Raw genomic sequence first — 24,709 nt, 5'->3', positions numbered from 1 at the left:
ATAAAGTTTACTACAAGCTTCTTAAAAACAATTAATAAATCTCTGGAAGACTCCCGATCCAATGAACGGTCTGAAATGAGAAAAAGGTCGTGCATGCATACAGGGATAGAGGTTTACATGAACTTTTACAAGACGTTGGATTTTTTTCCTTGCTCCATTGGGTTTTCAAGAGCGTCTCAACTGATCATAGACTAAAGTGTCCAAAATACAATAGTTCCACCTATGGGCACTTTAAGCACAGCCCAGGATCTACTGTACAAATCTGAGCATCTTATTCTTCCATCCAAGATCCATTAAATCAACAGGAACACGTGCTACATAGGTCTCCGAGCGCAGCAACAGACAAGAGGAAGGTCAATGACTACAGCGCATCATCTCTGAAAATGGACAGCTGCTGACCATCAAGGGGTCTTTTTTCTATGAACAAACATTTTTATGTGACCAAAAAAAATAAATAAATAAATGAATGAATGAATACATATAAATACAAAATAACCAACATGAGGTTAAATTACACAAATGTGCTCATCCCAAATCAAAACAATGAGATGTTCCCATCCAGTTGAAAGTGCGATATTGAGCAGCACTTGCTGATTCCCCAGTATTTAAATATCGCCAACATATTCCGCTTCACGGTACACAGAGCGCATTCACATCAGTCCCTGTCCCCAGGAGGCTCACAATCTAATCTCCCTATCTGAAGAACATACTCTAGGGTCAGCTTTAAGGAAAGCCAGTTAACCCCTGCACTACACAACATAAACGCTCATGTGAAAATACCCACTTCTGTAAGGGATGCGGTGGTGGCAGTTTAGGGGTTAATGGCCATTAGCTTATTACAGCTTAGGCCCTCTTACACCGTATAAAGCCCTGCTGTGTATCCAACAAGCAGTAGCTGCATCCATATCAGACCTATAGCGCTCCCCCATTCATTGTATATGCAGCAGGGCCCTGGCACATCAGCATGCACCCTGCATGTACCACTGAGCTGGCAGAAAGGCCTGCACCCATCACATAGATCATCACAGTATATGCAGCACACCTCGGGCATGGGAGATCAGTGTGCAGCACATAGGCAGTCGTGCAGTGTGCGGGGAGGGACACAATTCATCTCACTTCTGTCTCTATGAACGTGCGTGGGAGATCGCCCACAGAATGCCCACGACAAGAAGGCACAGCAATACATGAGGAGGGCACCTACCAGTTCTCCTGCATCCACTGGATCGCTTCATTCTCGTTAAACTGCTTCTCGAATTCATATTCCTGCAAAGTCAACACTGACATGTTCATTGCTGGGTGATACCTGGGAGGAGAGTGAGCCGGAGTCTTCCTGAGAGTCCCTTCTAGACACACACCTCCTCCTCCCTATCCCCTTCCTTAGGTATCTGTGTGCCTCTAACTGTACCCTTGATTTAGCATTGCTCTCTCCTCGCCCTATCCTCCTCCCGGGTCACAGGCTCTCCTCCTCCTTTCTTCTGCATCCACCCTGACAGCACTGCTGCGCTGCGGTCCTAAAGCCGCCTGCTAGCTATACTGGAGCACCTGACACCCACACGTCTGAGCACAGTGCTCACCAAGCACCTACACTCCCATGTCTACCACCAAAGGGATCCTAGAAATAACAACAATAATAATAAAAAAGCCAGGGCATTACATACTTTTTATTATAATGATGATAATTGTGATTATTGACCCCTTTGCAGGATCAAAGAAATGTTGGGGCTTCACATTTTTTATTTTTTTTATTTTTCATCTTGCCTATTACATAGTGCACGTCCACCAAGTCCAACCTTTCTCAATAAATTACCCATCATTCATTGCTTGATTAATTTTAACGCTTAATGCAATTACTCAATAAATAAATAAGCATCTAGCCTTTTTTTTAAATGCTGACATAGTATCTGCCATCACTACCTCTTGGGGTAGGGCATTCCATAGTTTGACTACTCTAACTGTAAAGAACCCTTTCCTATATTGATGTGTAAATCGTCTTTCTTCCACACGCAATAGATGTCCCCTGGTCCTTTGTGGAGTCCTTGGAAGGAACAGATCATGTGCTAGTTCTCTGTATTGACCACACATATACTTATACATATTAATAAGATCACCTCTAAGACGTCTTTTTCCCAAGCTGAACAAGCCCAATTTCTCTAGCCTTTCATTGTCAGAGACACTTCCCATCCTATTTAATAATCTAGTCACCCGCCTTCAAACCCTCTCCAGTTCTCCTATGTCCTTTTTACAATGTGAAGTCCACAACTCAATTCCATATTCTAGGTGTGGCCTTACAAGGGACTAATATAGGGGCAATATTACATTGGGATCACAGGTTTTTATCTCTCTTTTTATACACCCTCAAATCCTATTTGCTTTTGCAGCTGCTGCTTGACATTGAGTACTGCTGCTTAGCTTATTTGTAACCAGAATAGCCATGTCCTTCTCTTTTTCCGTTATCCCCAGTTTTATTCAATTTAATATATATGCATTAATACTATTATTTTGTCCCAGGTGCATTACTAGGACGCAAAGTGACATTCGTAACTTTTTCTTTTTACGGGACGAGTTGTACTTCCTATACACATAGGAAGGGGGGGAATTTATTAAGACTTGCGTTAGATACTCCAAGTTGTAATAATATGCAACACATTTATTAAGAGGCAAACGCCTCTTAATAAATGTGTTGCATCTTTCGGCTAGCCCTGCACCACAATTGTGACGCAATGACTGCGGCCATGCGCCATTCATTCTCCCCATCGACCTTAAAATAAAAAAAAAACATACTCACCCAGCGCTCCTCTTCTCCCCTCAGGCTCCCTCAGCATTCTAGCGTGGCTCACACAACGTACTGACGTGGGGCGGCGTCAGGGCCTTTTTTATGTAACGCAGCACTTCAACGTCATTAGTGCTGTGTCGCAAGCAACGTCCTGATGCTGCCCAGCGTCAGGACATTGTGTGAGCCACGCTGGAATCCTGAGGAAGCATTTTTTAACTTAATTGTTTGTGGGGGTGGTTAAGGGGGCAGCCTAATCGGGTGGTGGGAGGACCAAAAATGTTTTTTAATAATTATGTTGTTTGCTGCAGGCCTAAATTAAGCATTTTTTATAGCATATGTTTTTTAGGTTATTGAAATACTGTCTGTATCAACTTATCACGTTTTGCACATATCTCTGCTTGCTGTCATTCCATAGGAACTCTTATTGTTAACTTCTATTGGTTAAAATTCTGTCCATGGTCATGTGATGGACACACATGACCATCACATGAAGACACAGCTTTGATACACATACTGTAATGCGCAATGCACAGGTGTGATCATCACATGACCATGGACAGAATTGAATGCACTGGAAGTAAACAATTAATTTTCCTACTGAACAACAAGCACAGATCTTGAAAACTGCGAGGAATTAATACAGAAAGTATATTGAAAATGTATAACTTTTTATATAACAAATAATTTTGTTTATTTGCTGAAACTAGACAACCTCTTTAACTCTCAGTTGTTGCTGCAGTGTGGATGTGTATCCACTTTCATTGGGGATCGTGTGGGCATAGTAGAAGCATCTGCACAATCTTTTTGACATGGTAGTACATCAGGGGTGCCAACTATCTCAGGCCCTTCCCATACAATTAGGTCAATGTGTGAGAAGGGGTTCAAAGGAAGACTGTGAGGTTGGACATGCTGTCTGATCTGTGGGCAGCATGTTATAGAGCAGGGGGAGCTAAGCAGATTGATATATAGTTTTGTGGGAAAAAGTTGGGTTTATGAGTCATGGGGGTGATCTACATACAAAGATAGCGGTCAGTCAATGAATAGGACTACCCCCAGGACCCTAAAGTCCAGAGGGAGAAAGGATTTAAATCAATAAGGGCCTGTTCATATCACATTTTGGCCAGAAATTTAGCATGTACATCGGGAAAGCTACCGTTGTACACGCTAAAGATGTCCATAGAATTCCATTGTCAGGTCGGAGGACAAAAGATTGTCTTTTTGGCCTCCGTCTGGACGGTATACGCCAGTATAAATAAAAAATAAAAAAGTATGGACTTGTGTAATAAACTATTCCATCCTTCAGAGTCCAGTAAAAAGAAACGTATACGCTAAACATATCCTTTTTTTAACATAGTAGAACTGTATGGCATCCAGCACAGGCATCAGTTAGATAGATACGTCATTAGCTTTCCAATATCTTTTCATGACATATCCATTAAAAGGAGGCCATTATATTCTATGGGTGATGGATGCGTTAAACGGATGCCTAACAGTGGCATCTGTCACTTGTAGACTATGAAGAAAATGCATGGGGGAATGAGGGGAAAATCCTGGCATAAAGAGGCACTCGGCTCAATTGACTATGAAAATACAAATTTATTAATATATAGCTAAAATGTATGATATTGCAAAAATGACATATAAACAAACAAGACAAACAAACATCACAAGCCCGGCCGGGTAAGTGTAAATATACAAGAAAAAAAGATAGGAGATTTTTATCCAATAAGATTCCCTAAAAAATGCAATACATATTGCACGGTGCCATTTCCAGAGAAATAACAATGACAAAAAAGACAAGATCCGGAAATATTCAAGCCACTCTTTAGGTAAAGAAAAAATAATTTTCTATTAAATTAGTTTTTATTTATTCTGAATTTATTTAATTTATATGTATATAAAAATGGGCGTTTTACAATAAAAAAAACAACCCTAGTAATACTTTTACCAACATTTAACAATAAAAAGCAATACAAAATACCTGGCCAGGTTCTACAATAACTTTTCATATAAGTACATAGAGCAATACATCAACCCGAGTTATTATAATCTATATATAAAGATATGTAATTATATATGTATAAAGACAAAGACCTGGTGCAAGACAATAAGATCAAATTAGTTAACTTCGATGCCGAAAAATCATTACACCCTTCCAAGATTTTCAAGGTAAATTCTTTGAATTATAGGTCGAACAGGAGATAAGTCCCGACTCTATCTAGAGTTGTAACATCAAGTGTTAGGTTTCATTCACACTCGTAATTAGATTTTGCATTTGCTAAAATTTTGATATGAAATTAAGTATTGCACAGAACCAGACGATCTTTTGAACCAAGCACAGGTATATGGTGCAACAAGGGTATGGAAAGTAAACAGGTGTACTCATCTGATCTTGAAGTTACGAGGTGCGTTTCCTCTGATGCGCCCGAACAGTGCTTTTCTTTTTCAGCTGTTATCAGGACTGTGGGTAATCTGGAGGTAATCGATTTTTCCTCCAACCTCTCAGGATCGGGCCCGGTCTAACCCATCTGCATCTAGTATATCTTCAAAAAGATTTTCTCCATAGAAGCATTTAAACGGAGAAGCCTCCAACTTGGAGGTAAGCAAAGACCTGAATCAAAGTAAAATCAGGCTCTTTCCATGTGTCGTGTCTACCACATCGTGGTAGCTCAGGCAGGGTTGACGTCACTACCTGCTCTGAGCCTCTAATTAAAAGTGCAGCTGACACGTTTCTTCCCAGATAGGGATTTCTTCAGAGCTATTCCACTTTCTACAAGGAAGTATGGCATCTTTATAGTGCCTGACTTAAAGGGAACGTATCCCCAATTTTTTTTATATACAAGAATGTACATATGTATATTATTTTAACAATCCATACATATATATATAATAATCAAAGAAACTGCAATTAGTCCCTCGAAAAAATAATTCTTTCCATGTACATATATGTTTCTTTCTATTCCACCTTAATTTTTATCCCCCAAATACATTCTCAAATAGAAATTTTGAACAAATCTAAAACAGATGTTCTTCCAAAAAACACATATTAAGTGGTAAAACTTTAAATATAGTTTACATTAAGTCAATATATAGTTCGAGGTGTCCCTCGTCAGAGTCAAAGAATAATAGAAAAAAAGAAAGAAAAAAGAAAAAAAATCTAAAAATATATATATATATATAAAACAAAAAACCAAATAACAAAAAGAAGGTAGAGGGTTTGCCCAGGGGTGGCAGGGAGAAGCGTCCAAGGCCCAACTTAGGCCAGGGACCGGGTCCCCACCAGCCCGGGGCAAATCCTAAAACCAAACAAAAAAGCACCTTTATCTGAATGGGTCCTATATACTTGGAATCGTCCGTAAGTATTTATACAAGGTAGGAGAATAGATACGCTGAAAAATGGCAGTAGATACACGGAGATGACTCGGGACACTCGTACAGAGTCATCCCGGACAATATCCGTGCATCCACTGTCATACAACAATTCATAGAAACATATTACATTTTATCTCATTATTCAGACCCCTAAGAGACAATGTATCTAAAGTGTAGATCCACATAGTTTCTTTTTGTAGAAGCAGTCTGTTTCGATCTCCACCTCTCCTGTCACCAACTAACTGATAAATTCCCATAAATTTAAGACCAGATGGTGATTGTTTTTGGTTGGTTTTAAAATGTACAGCCAATGGGTTTTTCATTTCTCCTCTCACAATGTCGTATATGTGCTCACCAATACGTGTTTGTAAGGGTATGTTCACACGTACACGTCCGTAACGGCTGAAATCACTGAGCTGTTTTCAGGAGAAAACAGCTCCGCAAATTCAGACGTAATGGCAAGTGCAGGCGCTTTTCGCTGCGTCCATTACGGACGTAATTGGAGCTGTTTTTCCATGGTGTCAATGGAAAACGGCTCCAATTACGTCTCAAGAAGTGACAGCCACTTCTTTGACGCGGTCGTCTTTTTTACGTCGCCGTCGGCACAGAACATCGTAACCCCATTCTGATGAATGGGCAGATGTTTGCCAACGCTTTGGAGCCTTATTTTCGGATGTAATTCGAGACTAAAACGCCCGAATTACGTCCGTAAATAGGGTGTGTGAACATACCCTAACTCTCTCTTTGTTTTTCCAACATATTGTTTTCCACGGGGGCAAATAATTAAATATATCGCCATAGTGGAACGACAATTAATAAAGCTGCGGACTTTATATTCCCTTTGAGATTTACTGTCGTGAAACACATCAGTTTTCAAGACATGTTTACAGTTGTTACAAGTGGCACACATATACATCCCTTTTGGGTGATTCATTAGCCAAGATTGGTTATTAGGGGTCTTTCTCTTAAATTCCGAACTCACCAAAATATCCCTCAATGTTTGTGCTCTTTTTGGGACCATACTGGAAATATCACCTACTATTGATGCAATTCTCTTGTCTAATGTGAGGTGTGACCAATTTTTTTATCATTACATTTTTCAAGAGGTTCCAATGGGATCCATATTTGGAAATAAAACGTACCCTGTTATCATCACTCTCCTTTTTTGATCTTTCTAGGATATCCTTTCTACTACTTCTCATTGCCCTATTGTAACCCTTTCTTATAACCTTTTTAGAATACCCTCTATTCCCAAATCGCATCGTTAGATCTTGAGCCTCTTTCTTAAAATCCTCAAATTTTGAACAATTGCGTCTAATTTTAATAAATTGGCTTGTAGGGATTCCCTTAATTTGAGAAGGGGGGTGATGACTGCTGGCTGCTAATAAGGTGTTACCAGCCGTGGGTTTACGGAAAGTAGTAGTCTTAAGTCCATCTGCCTCCCTATAGATGTTTAGATCCAAAAAGCTAATAGTAGATTTGTCATAGGTAAAAGTAAGAAAAATATTCAGATCATTTCTATTCAAGTCTTGGATAAAGGCCTGCCGTAATTCTGCAGTTCCCTTCCAGCATAACAGGATATCATCCATGTATCTAAACCATCAAGATGTGAACTTCTGAAAAGAGGGTGAGGATATACTCTAAACTCCTCCCACCACCCCAAATGTAGGCATGCATATGATGGTGCACAAGATGACCCCATGGCCGTTCCTTGTATTTGCCTATAATATTTTCCATCAAATGAGAAGCAATTATAATTTAATACAAATTCAAGCATCTCTACGATAAATTCGTTTTGATGGGCTCAACTTCCTCCTCTTCTCTCCAGAAAGTGCGCAGCTGCTCTGAGACCAACATTATGGGGGATTGAGGTGTACAATGATTCCACATCCAGACCAACTAATAAAAAGTCTCCTTCAATCGTTAATCTCTCAATTTTCCCCAATAAATCTCCTGTATCCAAAACAAAAGAGGGAAGCATGCGGACAAATGGTTTAAGTTTTTCATATATATATTTTCCTAAATGATCAGTTGGACCATCACAACCAGAAATTATTGGTCTACCCGGAGGATTAGTTTTATTTTTGTGTAGTTTAGGGAGTATATATATAGTGGGCATCCGGGATTCCTTAACCTCTAGATATTGAAATTCCTGTTTGTTTATTAAGCCTTCATCCAATGCAAACATGAGTTTTCTATTTAAAGTATTTCTTATATCAGCAGTAGGATTACTACTTAAAAGAATATAAAATTCTGTATCCAGTTGTCTTTTGATCTCACCGATGTAGTATTCCTCCCTGAGTAGGACAACATTCCCACCCTTATCACTTGGTTTAATCCCAATTTTATAAAAAAAATTCAAATCATTAAGGCCTCATGCACACGACCGTAGCCGTGTGCACGGCCGTGACTTTCGGGTCGACCGGCTGCGGACTGTCAGCGGACTGTCAGCCGCAGGCCGCCCGCACATGCACATGGCCGCGGCCATTGTTTTCAATGAGCCCGGACCGCAGAACCGGGCCGTAATAAGACATGCCCGTTCTTTCTGCGGTCCGGGCTCCCGGGCCGTGCACGGACCGCAAAAACTACGGTCGTGTGCACGGCCCCATAGAAAAGAATGGGGCCGCAATTCTCCCGTGGATTTTCGGGGGAATTGCGGCCGCAAAAACACGGTCGTGTGCATGAGGCCTTAGGGCTTTTCTTTCTTTTTTTTGTTAGATTGTCCTCACTCAGGAAGGAAGACCAGTCAATGAGACCAATGTCTCTTTGCATAGCTTCAATAAAGGCATATGTATATCTATTGGAGTAAATGCTGGGCATTGTGGTACTTTTTTTACGCAGGTCTGTGTATCCTGGGATAATATCATTCTGAACTATTTCCACTCCATATCTATCATCTAGGTAAAAATTTTCATTCAAAAGTGTAAATATAGTTCACCAATTAAGGAAGAACAGTCCTGCTCACAAGCCATATACAGAGGGCAAAAAAATCGCCTCATGCGGCTATACAATAAATTGGTGAGCACTATGGTACAGATCAAAAAATAAAACAAAAATAATCACACAGTAGTATTAAATAACTGACATAGTACCGTAGACATGCTTTAACTGCAATGTAATGGACCGGAGAGTCAAGTATTAGTTCAAATAAACATAATGAACTTGAACACCTGTAGCACACATATAATAGAATTATGCTGGTTCAAAGAGGCTACACGGGCAGACATAGATCTTTCAACAGTCAGAAGAAATTCAGCGCATCAAGTAAGTATATAATATGGTGCACTTATCCCGCCGGTTATGCACAGCAATCAGGTAGAGATGGCTTTAAATCATTCCTCTCATGGTTAGAGACCACGGTTCAGCAAGGTTCCTTTCAAATGCCGGGAATGAGTGACAGCTGGGCAGCCGCCTATCCACTGTCAGGCAGTAAAAGTAAATCCCCTTGATTTACATGGGTAAAGTTCAATGGCAGATGGATTTGCACTTGATGAAAATGCTTAATTCTTAAAGTTCGTCTGCACAGATCTCAGGCAGGTATACGCTATTGTAGCCAGTGAATTCCATTCTCCAGTTGTGTCCGAGTTGTGTCCAAGTTACATGCCAAGCATGAATTCAATCTCCGGACCGGAACAGCAGTTTCCGGTATGTGACGTCACACAGCACGCTGACGCGTTTCGACACTTACGTGACTTCCTCAGAGCGTATGAGAAGACATCGACACAGGTCCTCTATATCAGTGGAATCCGAGCCAATGGTGTGGATCAAACAATCAAGCCACTTGTTAACCCCAATGGTTCCGAAACGGACTGAGGTAGGTAATTGCAGCTATGTATGCTATACAATTCATTACACAGAAATTAATTCAATTAAGTTTCTTTCAGTGGTTTTAAAGAATTTTAATTATTCTTCGACCCCCCTGCTGACTATCCTCACAACGTAAATAAAATAAAAATAAATAAAATATAAATATGGAAAATAAAAATAAATAAATATAAAAATAAATATAAGTATAAATAAAAATAAAAATAAAAGTAAATATAAAAATAATAAATATAAATATAAATATAAAAAGAAATGTAAATAATAATAAAATTAAAATTAATTGTAAATAAAACTCCAACTGTGAGGCCCTCCTCACAGTTGGAGAAGTGTAGCTCTACACTAGACTAAAAACTTGTAACATTTGTATCATTGAGATTAACCCCTCAAAGATGGGGCTCATTTTGGCTTCAGGATGCATCGTATTTATCCGTTTCTGCCTCACCACATTCTTTGAGACATAACTTTTAAAAATTTTTGCTAAGTGGCATTTTGAGGTGTTGCTTATTTGAGTGTATTTTTTGGGGTATCATTTTCTGGTGCCTAAATATTTGAGTTCAAATTATATACATTTTATTAAATAAATCCCACCATTGTTTTTTTCCCCATACTTCTCCAAACACTTTTAATTATGTTTAAAATAGATTTTTTTTTTGGTTGTTGTAACGATTAAAAACGATGTACTTTTTTTGTGTAGGTCTCTTAACAAATTATTTTATACTTTTTTTTATTTTATACTTATGTATTACAATACCATACCGAAGAAACAATGCATTACTGCCTGCGTACTTCATACCTTTCTTTGCCCACATAATCACAGCGCCATAAATGTATAATGCTGGGTGCCAAGCATAGTCTTTCAATGCCATACATATGCGGATGTTGCTAAGGGGTTAAATGAAAACTCCGCACTTTAAAAGAATTTAAAAGAATTTGACAATATTCCACAGATTAAATCTACTCAAAAAGTTTGTAAATTGTTGCTGGTTTTGTTATCAGATTTTAGTACGTTGTAAGAGCTAAGATAACTTAGTACTCAGCTGTCTGGTCACATCTGACAGCAAAATGTCTGTTTGGTCCAAATGTAGTCAGCAGAATTCTGAATGAGCTTTGAAAGCAGCCATGTAAACAAATGGATAAAATAAAGCAAAGTATTGGCAAAGTTACTTAACTTATTATTTACATTTCAACTGTGAGATTTTGTAAAAAGGTGGAATTTTACTTTAACCCCTTGCCGCCGCACCCATTTGTCATATTTTTATTTTTCATCCTTGCATTCCAAAGCCCATAACTTTTTTGTTTTCCGTCGATATAGCTGTATGAGGGCTTGTGTTTTGCAGGATGAGTTGTAGTTTTTAATGCCATCATTGTACCATAAAATGTACTGGGAACCTAAAAAAAATTTATTTGTGTGGTAGAGTGAAAAAAACAAACAGTGATTCCACCTTTTTTTTTTTTTTTTTATCACAGTGTTTACCGTGCAATAAAAATTACATTTTAACTTTATTCTGTGGGTTAATATTATTACTCTGTTACCAAATTTATATAGTTTTTTAAGTTTCCCTACTTTTATAAAGAAAAACTTTTTTTGCCATATTCTGAGACCCATATTCTGAAACCCATCAATTGAGCAGTGTGAGGGATTGTTTTTTTCGGGATAAGCTGTCGTTTTTATTGGTACTATTTTGGTGTACATGTGACTTTTTAAAAATCTTTTCTAATCTAATTTTTGTGGGAGGTGAGGTGACCAAAAAAACAGGAATTCTGTCATTTTAATTTGTTTTTATGATGTTTATCGTGCTTGCTGAATAACGTTAAATTATAATAGTTTAGACTTTCATGGACGCAGCGATACCAGTTACATGTTTATTTATTTTTTGCTTAAAGAGGCTCTGTCACCAGATTTTGCAACCCCTATCTGCTATTGCAGCAGATAGGCGCTGCAATGTAGATTACAGTAACGTTTTTATTTTTAAAAAACGAGCATTTTTGGCCAAGTTATGACCATTTTTGTAGTTATGCAAATGAGGCTTGCAAAAGTCCAAGTGGGTGTGTTTAAAAGTAAAAGTCCAAGTGGGCGTGTATTATGTGCGTACATCGGGGCGTTTTTAATACTTTTACTAGCTGGGCGCTCTGAAGAGAAGCATCATCCACTTCTCTTCAGAACGCCCAGCTTCTGACAGTGCAGATCTGTGACGTCACTCACAGGTCCTGCATCGTGTCGGCCACATCGGAACCAGAGGCTACAGTTGATGCTGCAGCAGCATCAGCAGGTAAGATCGACTTACCTGCAAACGCTGATGCTGCTGCAGAATCAACTGTAGCCTCTGGTGCCGACACGATGCAGGACCTGTGAGTGACGTCACAGATCTGCACTGTCAGAAGCTGGGCGTTCTGAAGAGAAGTGGATGATACTTCTCGTCAGAGCGCCCAGCTAGTAAAAGTATTAAAAACGCCCCGATGTACGCACATAATACACGCCCACTTGGACTTTTACTTTTAAACACACCCACTTGGACTTTTGCAAGTCTCATTTGCATAACTACAAAAATGGTCATAACTTGGCCAAAAATGCTCGTTTTTTAAAAATAAAAACGTTACTGTAATCTACATTGCAGCGCCTATCTGATGCAATAGCAGATAGGGGTTGCAAAATCTGGTGACAGAGCCTCTTTAAGGAAAAAATTGGAAAAGGTTTTGTTTTTTGAACTTTTAATATTTTTTTGTATATAAAAAATGTCATTCAACTGTTTTTTTTAACTTATTTTATTGGTCCCCCTAGATTATTTTATCCATGTGAAATTCTTTGTGAAGTTACTGCCACTTGGTGTCTTTCCTCCTGTAATCTGCTGTCCGTCTCCTGTTATCAAGCAAAATCCTACAAAGCAGAGGAGACAGACTGCCGGAAGTGGGGGTGTGTCTCCTCACAGCCTACCTATAGAAGTCTATGGATATGGGTGGAGGGGAGAAGAAGTGGGGTACCGAGAGAGCGAGAGAGAGAGAGAGAGAGAGAGACAGAGACATGTTTTCCATAGAAGTTTCTTGAGAGGGGAGGGGGAAACAGGAGCAGAGAGGAGACACAGGCTGCTGGTAAGCGTTATATCTCACCCAAGTAATTGATTCTCTGCTACACTACTGCTCATTACTACTCATTATTGCTGTATAATCTTATCCATGCTACTGCAGCTTCTATATATGTGTCAGATAGAGCTAGGAGAGCAGGAGTTTCCTCTTCTATGTGTGCAGTGTATAGAAGACATGATAGTAGTTAGGTTCCGTCCACTAGCTCAGAATAAACTGAGAATTAGCAATAGAGACCGCAGAGGGAGAAAACTGCTTGAAAATGCAGAGTACAAGTCATATCAAAGCCAGAAATAGTGTTATTCCTCATGTACTCACATATGACAGCTTATTATGGAAGTCACCTGAAAAGTTAGGCACGCTTTAATAATAGAGCACTGATGGCGGACCTAGCCTCCAGCTGCCATGGCTCACTATAGGCAGCCGGTGATTGCGCTGCGGGGGGTCTCACCGAGGACAGAGGGCACCCCCTCCCTCTGTCTAATTGCTCAGATGTCCAGGTCCCACCACGTATAGTGCTGGCTCAGCTTCTGATTTCATCAATATTGGGGTCCATACATGTATGCTGGATGTCACTAAGAGGTCATATCCCAGACAACAACTTTAAAGAGGCTCTGTCACCAGATTTTGCAACCCCTATCTGCTATTGCAGCAGATAAGCGCTGCAATGTAGATTACAGTAACGTTTTTATTTTTAAAAAACGAGCATTTTTGGCCAAGTTATGACCATTTTTGTATTTATGCAAATGAGGCTTGCAAAAGTCCAAGTGGGCGTGTTTAAAGTAAAAGTCCAACTGGGCGTGTATTATGTGCGTACATCGGGGAGTTTTTACTACTTTTACTAGCTGGGCGTTCTGACGAGAAGTATCATCCACTTCTCTTCAGAACGCCCAGCTTCTGGCAGTGCAGACACACAGCGTGTTCTCGAGAGATCACGCTGTGTCGTCACTCACAGGTTCTGCATCGTGTCGGACGAGCGAGGACACATCGGCACCAGAGGCTACAGTTGATTCTGCAGCAGCATCGGCGTTTGCAGGTAAGTCGATGTAGCTACTTACCTGCAAACGCTGATGCTGCTGCAGAATCAACTGTAGCCTCTGGTGCCGATGTGGCCGACACGATGCAGGACCTGAGGCAGGAAGTGAGTGACGTCACAGCGTGATCTCTCGAGAACACGCTGTGTGTCTGCACTGCCAGAAGCTGGGCGTTCTGAAGAGAAGTGGATGATACTTCTCGTCAGAACGCCCAGCTAGTAAAAGAAGTAAAAACGCCCCGATGTACGCACATAATACACGCCCAGTTGGACTTTTACTTAAAACACGCCCACTTGGACTTTTGCAAGCCTCATTTGCATAAATACAAAAATGGTCATAACTTGGCCAAAAATGCTCGTTTTTTCAAAATAAAAACGTTACTGCAATCTACATTGCAGCGCATATCTGCTGCAATAGCAGATAGGGGTTGCAAAATCTGGTGACAGAGCCTCTTTAAGGTTATTTTAAAAGCGAGCAAATGGAAAGAAATAAAAAATCTTCGTAGTTGCTTTGTGCCTGCATAACCTGCACTCACGGTGGGTGGGATCCCACTGAGTGACGGCACATTTGCACAGCACTTCTGTCTCACACATTGGAGTACATCTACCTGTATTTGTCCGGGCCTTCTGGCTACGACAACAAGAAAAATTTGTATAAATTCAGTCCCTCCCGTATACACGGCCTCACATCTTTATTTAATTTATTTTTAATATCACTGTGTATTTACTGTCCATGTTTGTTTTTTGTCACAAGGACTTTTTCGAGTTGCGGTTCCCTTATAGGCGGTCCCTCCTGGAGGTCTAGGGAGGGGGATGTGCGTGTGGCCATCAGGTTCCTCACCCCTGGTCCCGCTTCTGGGAAAGCCAAACCTCTACTTTGGCTCCTGGTGGACACTGGAGTGGCAGCCCAGGTGGAAGTCAGTAGCAAGACGGACTCTCCCTAAGCTTCAGTGAAGGCCATCAATTCCTGACCCTTGCCAGGTCTTCTGGCTTGGAGGTTTGGGGAAGGATTGTGGGGGTCTTTCCTCTTTTTGGAGAGGGCTTGCACTAAAAAGACATGTTCTTGTGTGAGAGAAAGCACATATTCAGGTTTTATATATTTTTTTTAAATTACTAGATGGTTCAACCTGCGCACAAGATATTTCTTACAGTAATATTACACAGCACTACCGTATGAAAGTGCAGCTCCTGGAAGATACTAGTTCTTCCTGCAGGGATCCGGCTCGTGTAGGGAGTCTTAGAGGCAATGTTTCATGGGAAAGGCATGTAAATTAGCTCTCCTTCAGAAGGAAGAAGTCTCATTAGTGCCACCTATAGGTAGCTACCCTGTAAGTCAATGTCCAACCCATTAAAAAGCCTTGAAACATGACTAGCGATTTCAGTCATACCAGAGACACTCATCTGTAGACAGCACTGTTTCAGAGTTTTGCTCCTAGTCAGTAAAGAAGAGGCCGTACTGAAGGGAAGAAAAAAGGAATAAGGGGAGGCCTCCATGACTAAAATAGATGGGAGGGACACAGAGTTGGCTGGCCTATGAGCAGGAGGGCTTGGGGGAGTAGGGGTGGGGATTGAAGGGGATGTACCTTGTTTCCTGTTTGTGCTCTCCCTCTCTTCGCCAGGACACAGAAGCAGGAACATGTTCACCATCCCTGCTGCGTCTGACGAGGAGGCGATGGAGTTGCTGCGGGCCGCGGCGGCCTCTCAAGGTCCGGGATGGCTCGGAGCGCGAGTGGCGACGCTGCTGCAGGGACAAGCGGGCGCTCCAGACCAGGATCGGGCAGAATCGTCCGGAGCGGGCGTGGCGCGGCCCGCCATGCCGGCGGTCTCGGAGCCGCTGGAGCAGGCAGAGGTCCAGGACCGGCGTTCCAGAGGGACGGGCAGGAGAAGAGGAGCCCCCGTCTCCCCCGTGACTCAGGCCAGGGCCGGCACTTCCGGAGTGACGCGCAGCATGAGGCGCTCGCGCCCGCCCGCACGGCTGAGTCCGGAGGACATCCCGCGGGCGCGAAGGCGCAAGAGGAGCCCCTCTGTGGACCCTTCAGGTCAGACACCAGGGCGGCCTGCCGCTGCCCCCCCGTCTGGTCCAGGGAGGAATCCCAAAACGCGGCAGCGCCCGGCGGCAGCGACGAGGAAGACGAGGCCTTCACTTCCGGCCACACCACCTCCTTCTTCGGTACGTGGCGGAAGGGCGTCGGCGACCCTGCACGGCGATGTGCCAGCCGGAGGGTCGGCTCATGGCAGCAACGAACGGGCGGTCGATGTGGACAGGAGCGGAGGGCGCAGGATGAGGTCGGTGGTGAGAGTGCCAGGGACGGAACAGCGGGAGGCTGGTTCAGCAGGACGGCTGAGGCAGGAGCTGGAGCTCGGCCAGACGGATGATGCGATGTCGCCCCCCCTTTTCTCGGACGGAACTTGGAATTCCCCGTGCACACACTGCCAATGCGGACAGCGCCAGAGGAAGTCCGGGGCATTGGAGGACGGTGAGCGGCGGGCCTCTGGACATGGGGGTCCGGCTGACGGGTTCACAGCCCCTGGGCAGCCTGGTGAGTTGACACCTACGTTACCTTTTCCAGCTTTATTGATGTCGGGTATCGGTGTAGAGGGTGTAGCGTCGGCTAACGTCGCGGCGGAGTCAAGGGCCCCGGGGTTACAGGCGGGCGCAGGGGGGGATAGTTTGACAGAGTTAGTGGGTTGTTTAAAGGCGTTGGTGGGGCGGCTAGGCGGTTTCCCTTCCCAGGAACAGGCAGGCGTGGCGCCGGCTGCGGTGTGGGGGGGCAATGTTGGTATGCAATCCGGAGGGGGGCTAGCCGCGAGGGCAGCGGTGGCAGTGGCGGCGGCGGTTCAAACAGACTCGCCAAAAGAGATGGATAGGGTGCGGTTGGATGATCGCGCGCGCGGGGAGGTGTACGTATGTTATGAGGGCCCGTTAGGGGCGCATTTGAAGCAGGAAGTTAAAGAAAGGATTTGGAAAGATGAGTACGTGGAGATTTTCTCGTTGCTTCCGCTGGAAAAGTTTAATTTAGATAAGGTGAAGCGGGATGAAACCAAAAAGGATGAGGAGGAAAAGAGACGGTACAGGTTGATTCCAAAAACATTCGTCAATTGGTTGCAGGCTTTTGCAATTTTGGCGGGTGTTATTGGAGAAAAGGCGCCAGAAAACTGTTCAGGCTTATTCTGTTACCTGGACGCGGTGGGGGAGGCGCATCGGGTTTATGGGGGACAGGCTTGGCTGCGTTACGATGAACAGTTTCGGCAGCGGAAGGCGGTGCGGCCGAATATACGGTGGGATCATAAGGACATAGCCTTATGGTTGAAGGTGACGGCACTTTATAAACAAGGGCAGTCCTTTCCTGGGAGCGGGAACGCAGCAGGAACTTCCGGCGGGAATAGCCAGGCCTCAGGTTCCAAATTTGGAACATGTTGGCATTTCAACGAGGGGCAGTGTAAATTTGGAGCAGCGTGTAAATTCAAGCATGTGTGTTCACACTGCAGCGGGCAGTCGCATGGAGCGTCAAAATGTTTTAAAAAAGGGGAAACGACAGGGGGGAGGTAGCGGTGCGGCTGGTCATGGGGGAGACTCCGGTGAAGCTCATAAAGATGGCCCCCTTTCTAAGTAGATACCCTAACAAGGAGGGGGCGCGGTTGATTAGTTTAGGTTTTAGTTCTGGTTTTGTTATTCCCCCTCCTTCGTACGAGGTCCCGTTCACGCAGCGCAACCTTAAGTCGGCATATCAGCAGGCGGCCGTAGTCTCGGAAAAACTTAGGAAGGAGATTGATCTGGGTAGAATGGCGGGCCCTTTTAGCACAATCCCAGTTCCGGGTTTGGTGGTGTCACCGTTAGGAGTGGTTCCGAAACGGGAAGGTAACAAATTTAGGCTCATTCAGCATTTGTCCTTTCCAAAAGGGGCATCGGTTAACGATGGCATTGACCCAGATCTCTGTTCCGTGGTATACACGTCGTTTGATGCGGCGGTAGCGTTAGTATGAGGTTACGGAAGAGGAGCTCTGATGGCAAAAACCGATATTCAAGCGGCGTTCCGTTTATTGCCGGTCCACCCGGACAGCCAGCGGTTGCTGGGGTGTTACTGGGAAGGCGGTTACTACATCGATCGATGCCTTCCCATGGGTTGCTCGTTGTCGTGCGCGTATTTTGAGGTTTTTAGTTCTTTTTTGGAATGGGTAGTTAGGGAGGTCGCCGGGGTGGAATCGGTTATTCACTACCTCGACGATTTCTTGTGTGTTGGCCCGGCGCATTCAGGGGTTTGCGCGAATTTACTTGAGGCGGTCAACTGGGTGTCGCGGGAGTTCGGGGTCCCTTTGGCGGTGGAAAAAACTGAAGGTCCAGTGACGACCATTTGTTTTTTGGGAATTACAATAGATTCTGTGGCAATGGAGTGCAGATTGCCCGAGGATAAGTTGGGGGATCTGAGGTTAGTGGTGGAGCGAGCGTGTCGGATTAAAAAAATTACGCTACGGGACTTGCAGTCCTTATTGGGGAAGTTGAACTTTGCTTGCCGCATCATGCCGATGGGTAGGGTGTTTTGTCGGCGGTTGGCAGCGGCGACGGCGGGGGTGGGGGAACCCCACCATTTCATCCGGTTAACGGCGGAGCACAGGGAGGATTTGCGGGTCTGGCTCCATTTTCTGGCACAGTATAACGGTCGTTCGCTGTGGATGTCACGGGCGCTCGATAGCTTCGATTTGGAATTGTTCACTGATGCATCCGGGGCGGTGGGGTTCGGAGCGTTCTGCAAAGGGCAGTGGTGCACAGGAAAATGGCCGGTTGAGTGGGTAGAGACGGGTTTGACACGTAACTTGGCCCTACTCGAACTGTTTCCCATCGTGGTGGCAGTCACCATTTGGGGAGACAGGTTCCGGGACAAGAAAGTGCGTTTTCATTGCGATAATCTGGGGGTGGTGATGGCTATAAATAATACGTCGGCGTCGTCCCCTCCAGTGGTTCGCTTGTTGCGTCAGTTGGTGCTTGCTTGTTTGAGTTTAAACGCGTGGGTGGTGGCGGTCCATGTTCCGGGGGCGGAGAATTGTATTGCTGATGCGCTTTCTCGCTTGCAGTGGGATCGTTTCCGTCAGCTGGTCCCGGACGCGGAGTTAACGGGGGTGGAATGTCCCAGTCATCTGTGGGAGCTGGTATCCGGGCGGCAGGTGCACTGATAAAGCGGTCATTGGCCAGCGCTACGTGGTCAGCTTATTCTGCGGGATGGAGGCAATGGGAAGAGTGGGTGAGATCGCTGGGGGATGTGTGCTCTGATGAGGATAGGGTGGTGGCTTTGTTGTTTTGGTTGGGTGACGCGTTTGCCCGGGGTTGCACGGTCGCTAAGGTTAATCGCTTCGTGGCGGCCATTGCTTTCGGTTGTAAATTGCGGGGATTGGTGGACATTACGAAGCGTTTCTTGGTGGGCCAGGCATTGAAGGGGTTGAGACGGGGTGTAGTGGTGAGGGATAGGAGGCGTCCCGTGTCTTTTCAATTGTTGTGTTCATTGGAGGTGGTGGTGTGGCAGGTGTGTCATTCAGAGTACGAGAGCAAGCTTTTTCGGTTGGCTTTCGCGTTAGCCTTCTTCGGAGCTTTTCGGGTGGGGGAATTGGTTTCGCCTAGTTCGGTAAAAGCAGGGGGGTTGCTGCAGGATGATGTCGATTTGTATGAAGACAGGGTGGAGATAGTGCTGCGACGGTCTAAAACGGATCAGAGGGGGGTAGGACGTCGGGTGGTTTTGTTTGCGGTCACCGGTAATCCGGTTTGTCCAGTGTTGTGTCTCAAGGAATACTTAGAGGGCTTAGATCTCTCGGATGCGCCGTTGCTGCGGCATGTGGATGGCAAGTTTTTGTTGCGGTATCAGTTCACCTCGGTTTTCAAAAAATGTCTGGTGGCTAGCGGGGCGCAGGCGGAGCAGTATTCGTCTCATTCTTTCCGGATTGGGGCAGCAACGGAGGCGGTAAGATGGGGTTTGGATGAGGCAGGCATGCGGCGGATAGGGCGCTGGGAGTCTGCACGTTTCCGTTCTTATGTTCGCTTACACATGTTGTGATATGGTATTGTGTAACAGGTTCCGGGTGTGTGCGTTCCCGCCTGAGTAATAATTTTGCGCAGCAACGAGCGGTGGTGCGTGTATGTTCTCCATTTGTTTTGCAGGCCGTGACTCATGTATGGTGTGGATTATGGGACACTTCTTTGTGTACTGGGGTGCCCTTCGCGCGGATGTACGGCCGGACGGTCGACAGCTCAGGATTCCGCGGGAGGAGGCGGTTTTGCGGTGGATGGGTATACGGGGAATGACATGGAACAGGGTGTTGCCGGAGTTTCATAATTTTGTATTGCTTGACAGGGCACCTGAGGTGCTGGTGTTGCATGTGGGAGGCAACGATTTGGGCCTGCGCCCTTTCAGGGAGTTAGTAAGGGATGTCAAGCATGATTTGCTTTGTTTATGGGCAACTTATCCGAAGTTGGTGACGGTGTGGTCTGAGATGGTCCCTAGGAAGAGCTGGCGGATGGCTCGTTCGGTGGCAAAGATTAATAAGGCTCGCATTAAGGCTAACAGGGCTATATCGAGTTTTGTGGCAGGTAATGGTGGGGTCGCGGTGCGCCACTGGGATCTGGAGGCTGGGACAGGCCGGTATTGGAGGGAGGATGGTGTGCATCTAAACGATGTGGGGATGGATATGTGGAGTCTGGCGTTGACTGATGGGATTGAGCGAGCGGTGGGAGTGTGGAGGAGCTTGCAGGCGTGAGGTGGTCAAGGCCTGTTTCGCTTTGGCGGGGGGGAGTCCTTGAAGTAGGTCGTAAAAAGTGGTGGGGGGAATGCATCACGGGATGCACCCCCAATTTGTCGGCTTCTTAGGGTGTTACCCCTTTTGAAAGCTGGGTTATATATATATATGATGGTCATCTGCAAAAAGGTAATTTGGTGCCCCCGGGCCGGGTTACGGCTGGGGGTGAGGTATTTTGTGGGCAGATGGCCAAAATTAAGTATCGGTGGCTTCAAGGACTTGCCCCTGTCATTCTGGTTGGTTTATAATGTTATGACCCTGATAGGGTCGCAGTGGGTTATTTAATGTTATGATGAATCCCCTTTTTTGGGGATTCAAAAAGTTATGGTATTTAAATTTGTTGTTATTTAAATAATAAACGGCTGCTGTGGCCATTAAAATCCAACTCTGTTTCAGTGTCTGCTTTGGGAGGGTAGATTTACATAAGGGGAGAAGCGACTCGACTTATTTGAGTCATGAGTAGGACACTGGTTGGCTGGTTGAGATGCTGCCCTGCTCTGTGCCCTGCATGGCAATAGGTTGAGGAGACCTCAAGCTAAGCTGCACTTGATACATGGTCATGATCCAACTTTTTTTATGACATTATCATTGGGGAGATGCAGTAAGGCCAGCCTGCTCCATTCATAAGAAAAAATATTATGCAAATTAATGTTATTGAATTAAATATTCATTTGTCTGTCTATCTATCTATCTATCTATCTATCTATCTATCTAATAATATCCAAAAAAGAGGCAGCACTCCGCAGAAAATATAGTAAAGGGTGTATTTATTGCCCCCTGTGCGTGCAACGTTTCAGCTCTATCCTCTAGAGCCTTTCTCAAGCCAGAGGATAGAGCTGAAACGTTGCACGCACAGGGGGCAATAAATACACCCTTTACTATATTTTCTGCGGAGTGCTGCCTCTTTTTTGGATATTATTGGAATTAGAACGTGGTCTGTTCCTGAGGAGTTGCACCCACCGTATACTGGTGCTGCTGGATATATTTGTTTCACTATCTATCTATCTATCTATCTATCTATCTATCTATCTATCTATCTATCTATCTATCTATCTATCTAATATCTATCTATCTATCTATCTAGTCTAGTCTTTAGCTCTACATACTGTTAGCAAACACGTTTCATTATCATGGTACATTAATTTCCTCTTTGTTATGCGTGTGTCAAGAAATAACTTGATAGGAAAGGAGCATGTAGGTCAGCCACTTGTTCCAGTAGTTGCATACTGTATTAAAACAAAAATAAGTCATGTACCAACAAAATTGTGTTTACATCGCAGTTCACTCTTGGTCAATTTGTGTATAATCCACAGAATAGGATAAAAATGAATGGGTAAAGGGATACTGCTTGCTCTGCTCACTGACGCCACTATGTACAGATCTGCAGTTGCAGCTTGAATGGAGTGACGTCTAGATAGCAGGCCCACGTGTGTGCTGAGGTTACCACTTATGCTCTGCAGCTGCAAGGCGATGTCACTGGCTGTCACACCAATCCGGGTACTGCTGATTTAGCAGCAAAGTCACATAGGACACAGCTGTTACATTACCAGGCTTTACTATGTTCAGCTCCCAGCCGTGAGTGCTCACATTGTGTTGTGCACTCCAGCCAGGCCAATAAAATGCACTCTACTCAGAATACCATACAATAATATATGGCAGGTAACAAAAAGGTTAGAGTAGTGCCCATATCTTTAACACCATTGTATACTCACTCAGCTATCTGAACATTTTGTACTAACCTAATCGGCATATTATAAATGTCTGCTGGAGCCAATTAGTTGAGTTCACTCACTTTTCACTTATTGACGGTTATACGATAATGCCTGAATAACGCTCTTAAAGAGGCTCTGTCACCAGATTTTGCAACCCCTATCTGCTATTGCAGCAGATCGGCGCTGCAATGTAGATAACAGTAACGTTTTTATTTTTAAAAAAACTAGCATTTTTGGCCAATTTATGACCATTTTTGTATTTATGCAAATGAGGCTTGCAAAAGTACAACTGGGCGTGTTTACAGTAAAAGTACAACTGGGCGTGTATTATGTGCGTACATTGGGGCGTTTTTACTTCTTTTACTAGCTGGGCGTTCTGACGAGAAGTATCATCCACTTCTCTTCAGAACGCCCAGCTTCTGGCAGTGCAGACACACAGCGTGTTCTCGAGAGATCACGCTGTGACGTCACTCACTTCCTGCCCCAGGTCCTGCATCGTGTCGGCCACATCGGCACCAGAGGCTACAGTTGATTCTGCAGCAGCATCAGCGTTTGCAGGTAAGTAGCTACATCGACTTACCTGCAAACGCCAATGCTGCTGCAGAATCAACTGTAGCCTCTGGTGCCGATGTGTCCTCGCTCGTCCGACACGATGCAGGACCTAAGGCAGGAAGTGAGTGACGTCACAGCGTGATCTCTCGAGAACAGGCTGTGTCTGCACTGCCAGAAGCTGGGCGTTCTGAAGAGAAGTGGATGATACTTCTCGTCAGAACGCCCAGCTAGTAAAAGAAGTAAAAACGCCCCGATGTACGCACATAATACACGCCCAGTTGGACTTTTACTTTAAACACACCCACTTGGACTTTTGCAAGCCTCATTTGCATAAATACAAAAATGGTCATAACTTGGCCAAAAATGCTCGTTTTTTAAAAATAAAAACGTTACTCTTATCTACATTGCAGCGCCGATCTGCTACAATAGCATATAGGGGTTGCAAAATCTGGTGACAGAGCCTCTTTAAAGGTAATCTCCATTAGAAATGAAATCACAGCTATATACAACCTTGTTCACACGGCGTGTATGCAACGCGGTTTTGATGCGTTTTACGCACCGAAAAACGCATCCTTTAAGCTTCCCATTGACATCAATGGGAAAGCGCATTGTAGTGCATACGACAAGGTTTTTTTTTACACGTGCATTTAAAAACGCGTCGTGCCAAAAAAGCGTCAGGTCAATTCTTGGTGCCGAAAACGTACCTAATTCCCATAGTCAATGGGAATCCTAATTACCCGCCAAAAAAATGTGCCAAAAATACACACAGAATGTGTAAAAAAAAGCGAAAAAAAAACGCCTATGTTTTAAAAAGCGCTTTACAAAAACACTAGTGTTTTTGACACATTTCACGTAGTATTTTTTGAGCCGCGTGTGAACAAGGCCTTAATCTGCCCCGTCATGAGAGCCGCTGACTGACACCCACTGATTTTACAACTGCCGCTTCCGGAATGGAATGGAATTTTGGAAGAATTAAAGGGGTTTTCTGAGCTCAGGAAAAGCTCGGGTTTTCGTTCAGAAACAGCGCCACTCCTTGGGTTCTATGACATACCAGACACAACCCATGAAAAGGTTTGGCACTGTTTCCAGTAAAAAAAAAGTCAACTCTTTTTTTATTCCCGGACATGGTTTAAGATTCTTTTTAATGTTCCTGCTATGTGCACTCAACTTAGAATGTAGCAGGAATCTGTAATAATCTGGTGCACACAACATGAAGTAGCAACTAGGGTTCTAGTTGTGTCCTCCCACCAACAGTTCTGTACATATTTCGTGCCCTTTCCTGCCCCCCTATGCATGAAGTGTCTTGCTACAAATACACCCCTGGCTCCCATAATAACAGTGACATACTAATGGTTGCCATGGCAATGGTAACATTGTAATGGTATTTAAAAAAGTGGTTACAAATATAATGATTGGTTACCGTGACTAAGGTGACATCAAAGTGTTTACCATTCACAGGCAAAACAAGTTGTAGGCAGAGTAGGTTTTTGCCTAAGGCGCCATTGTGGGGATAGCGCAGTTTATGGAATATTAAATAGGGGATGCATGTTATTTGTAGGACACACTATAGGTCACATTTTTTGG

At 44.1% G+C, this 24,709-nt stretch overlaps 1 protein-coding gene across 1 annotated transcript in view; it reads right to left on the bottom strand.

Annotated features, from left to right (window-relative positions):
* ELOVL6 (ELOVL fatty acid elongase 6) overlaps positions 1-1,515 on the bottom strand; it is a 100,586-nt gene extending 99,071 nt beyond the window's left edge. Inside the window, exon 1 of the mRNA XM_075849732.1 lies at positions 1,202-1,515. Coding sequence (XP_075705847.1) covers positions 1,202-1,290 — 89 coding nt within the window. The 5' untranslated portion in view covers positions 1,291-1,515. The remainder of the gene's footprint in view (positions 1-1,201) is intronic.
* Between the last annotated feature and the right edge of the window lie 23,194 nt (positions 1,516-24,709).

This window comes from Rhinoderma darwinii, chromosome 1 (genome assembly GCF_050947455.1).
Source record: "Rhinoderma darwinii isolate aRhiDar2 chromosome 1, aRhiDar2.hap1, whole genome shotgun sequence".
NCBI classification, from domain to species: Eukaryota; Metazoa; Chordata; class Amphibia; order Anura; family Rhinodermatidae; genus Rhinoderma; species Rhinoderma darwinii.
The sequence above is the reverse complement of the archived record's forward strand: the minus strand, read 5'-3'. Positions and strand labels throughout refer to the sequence as shown.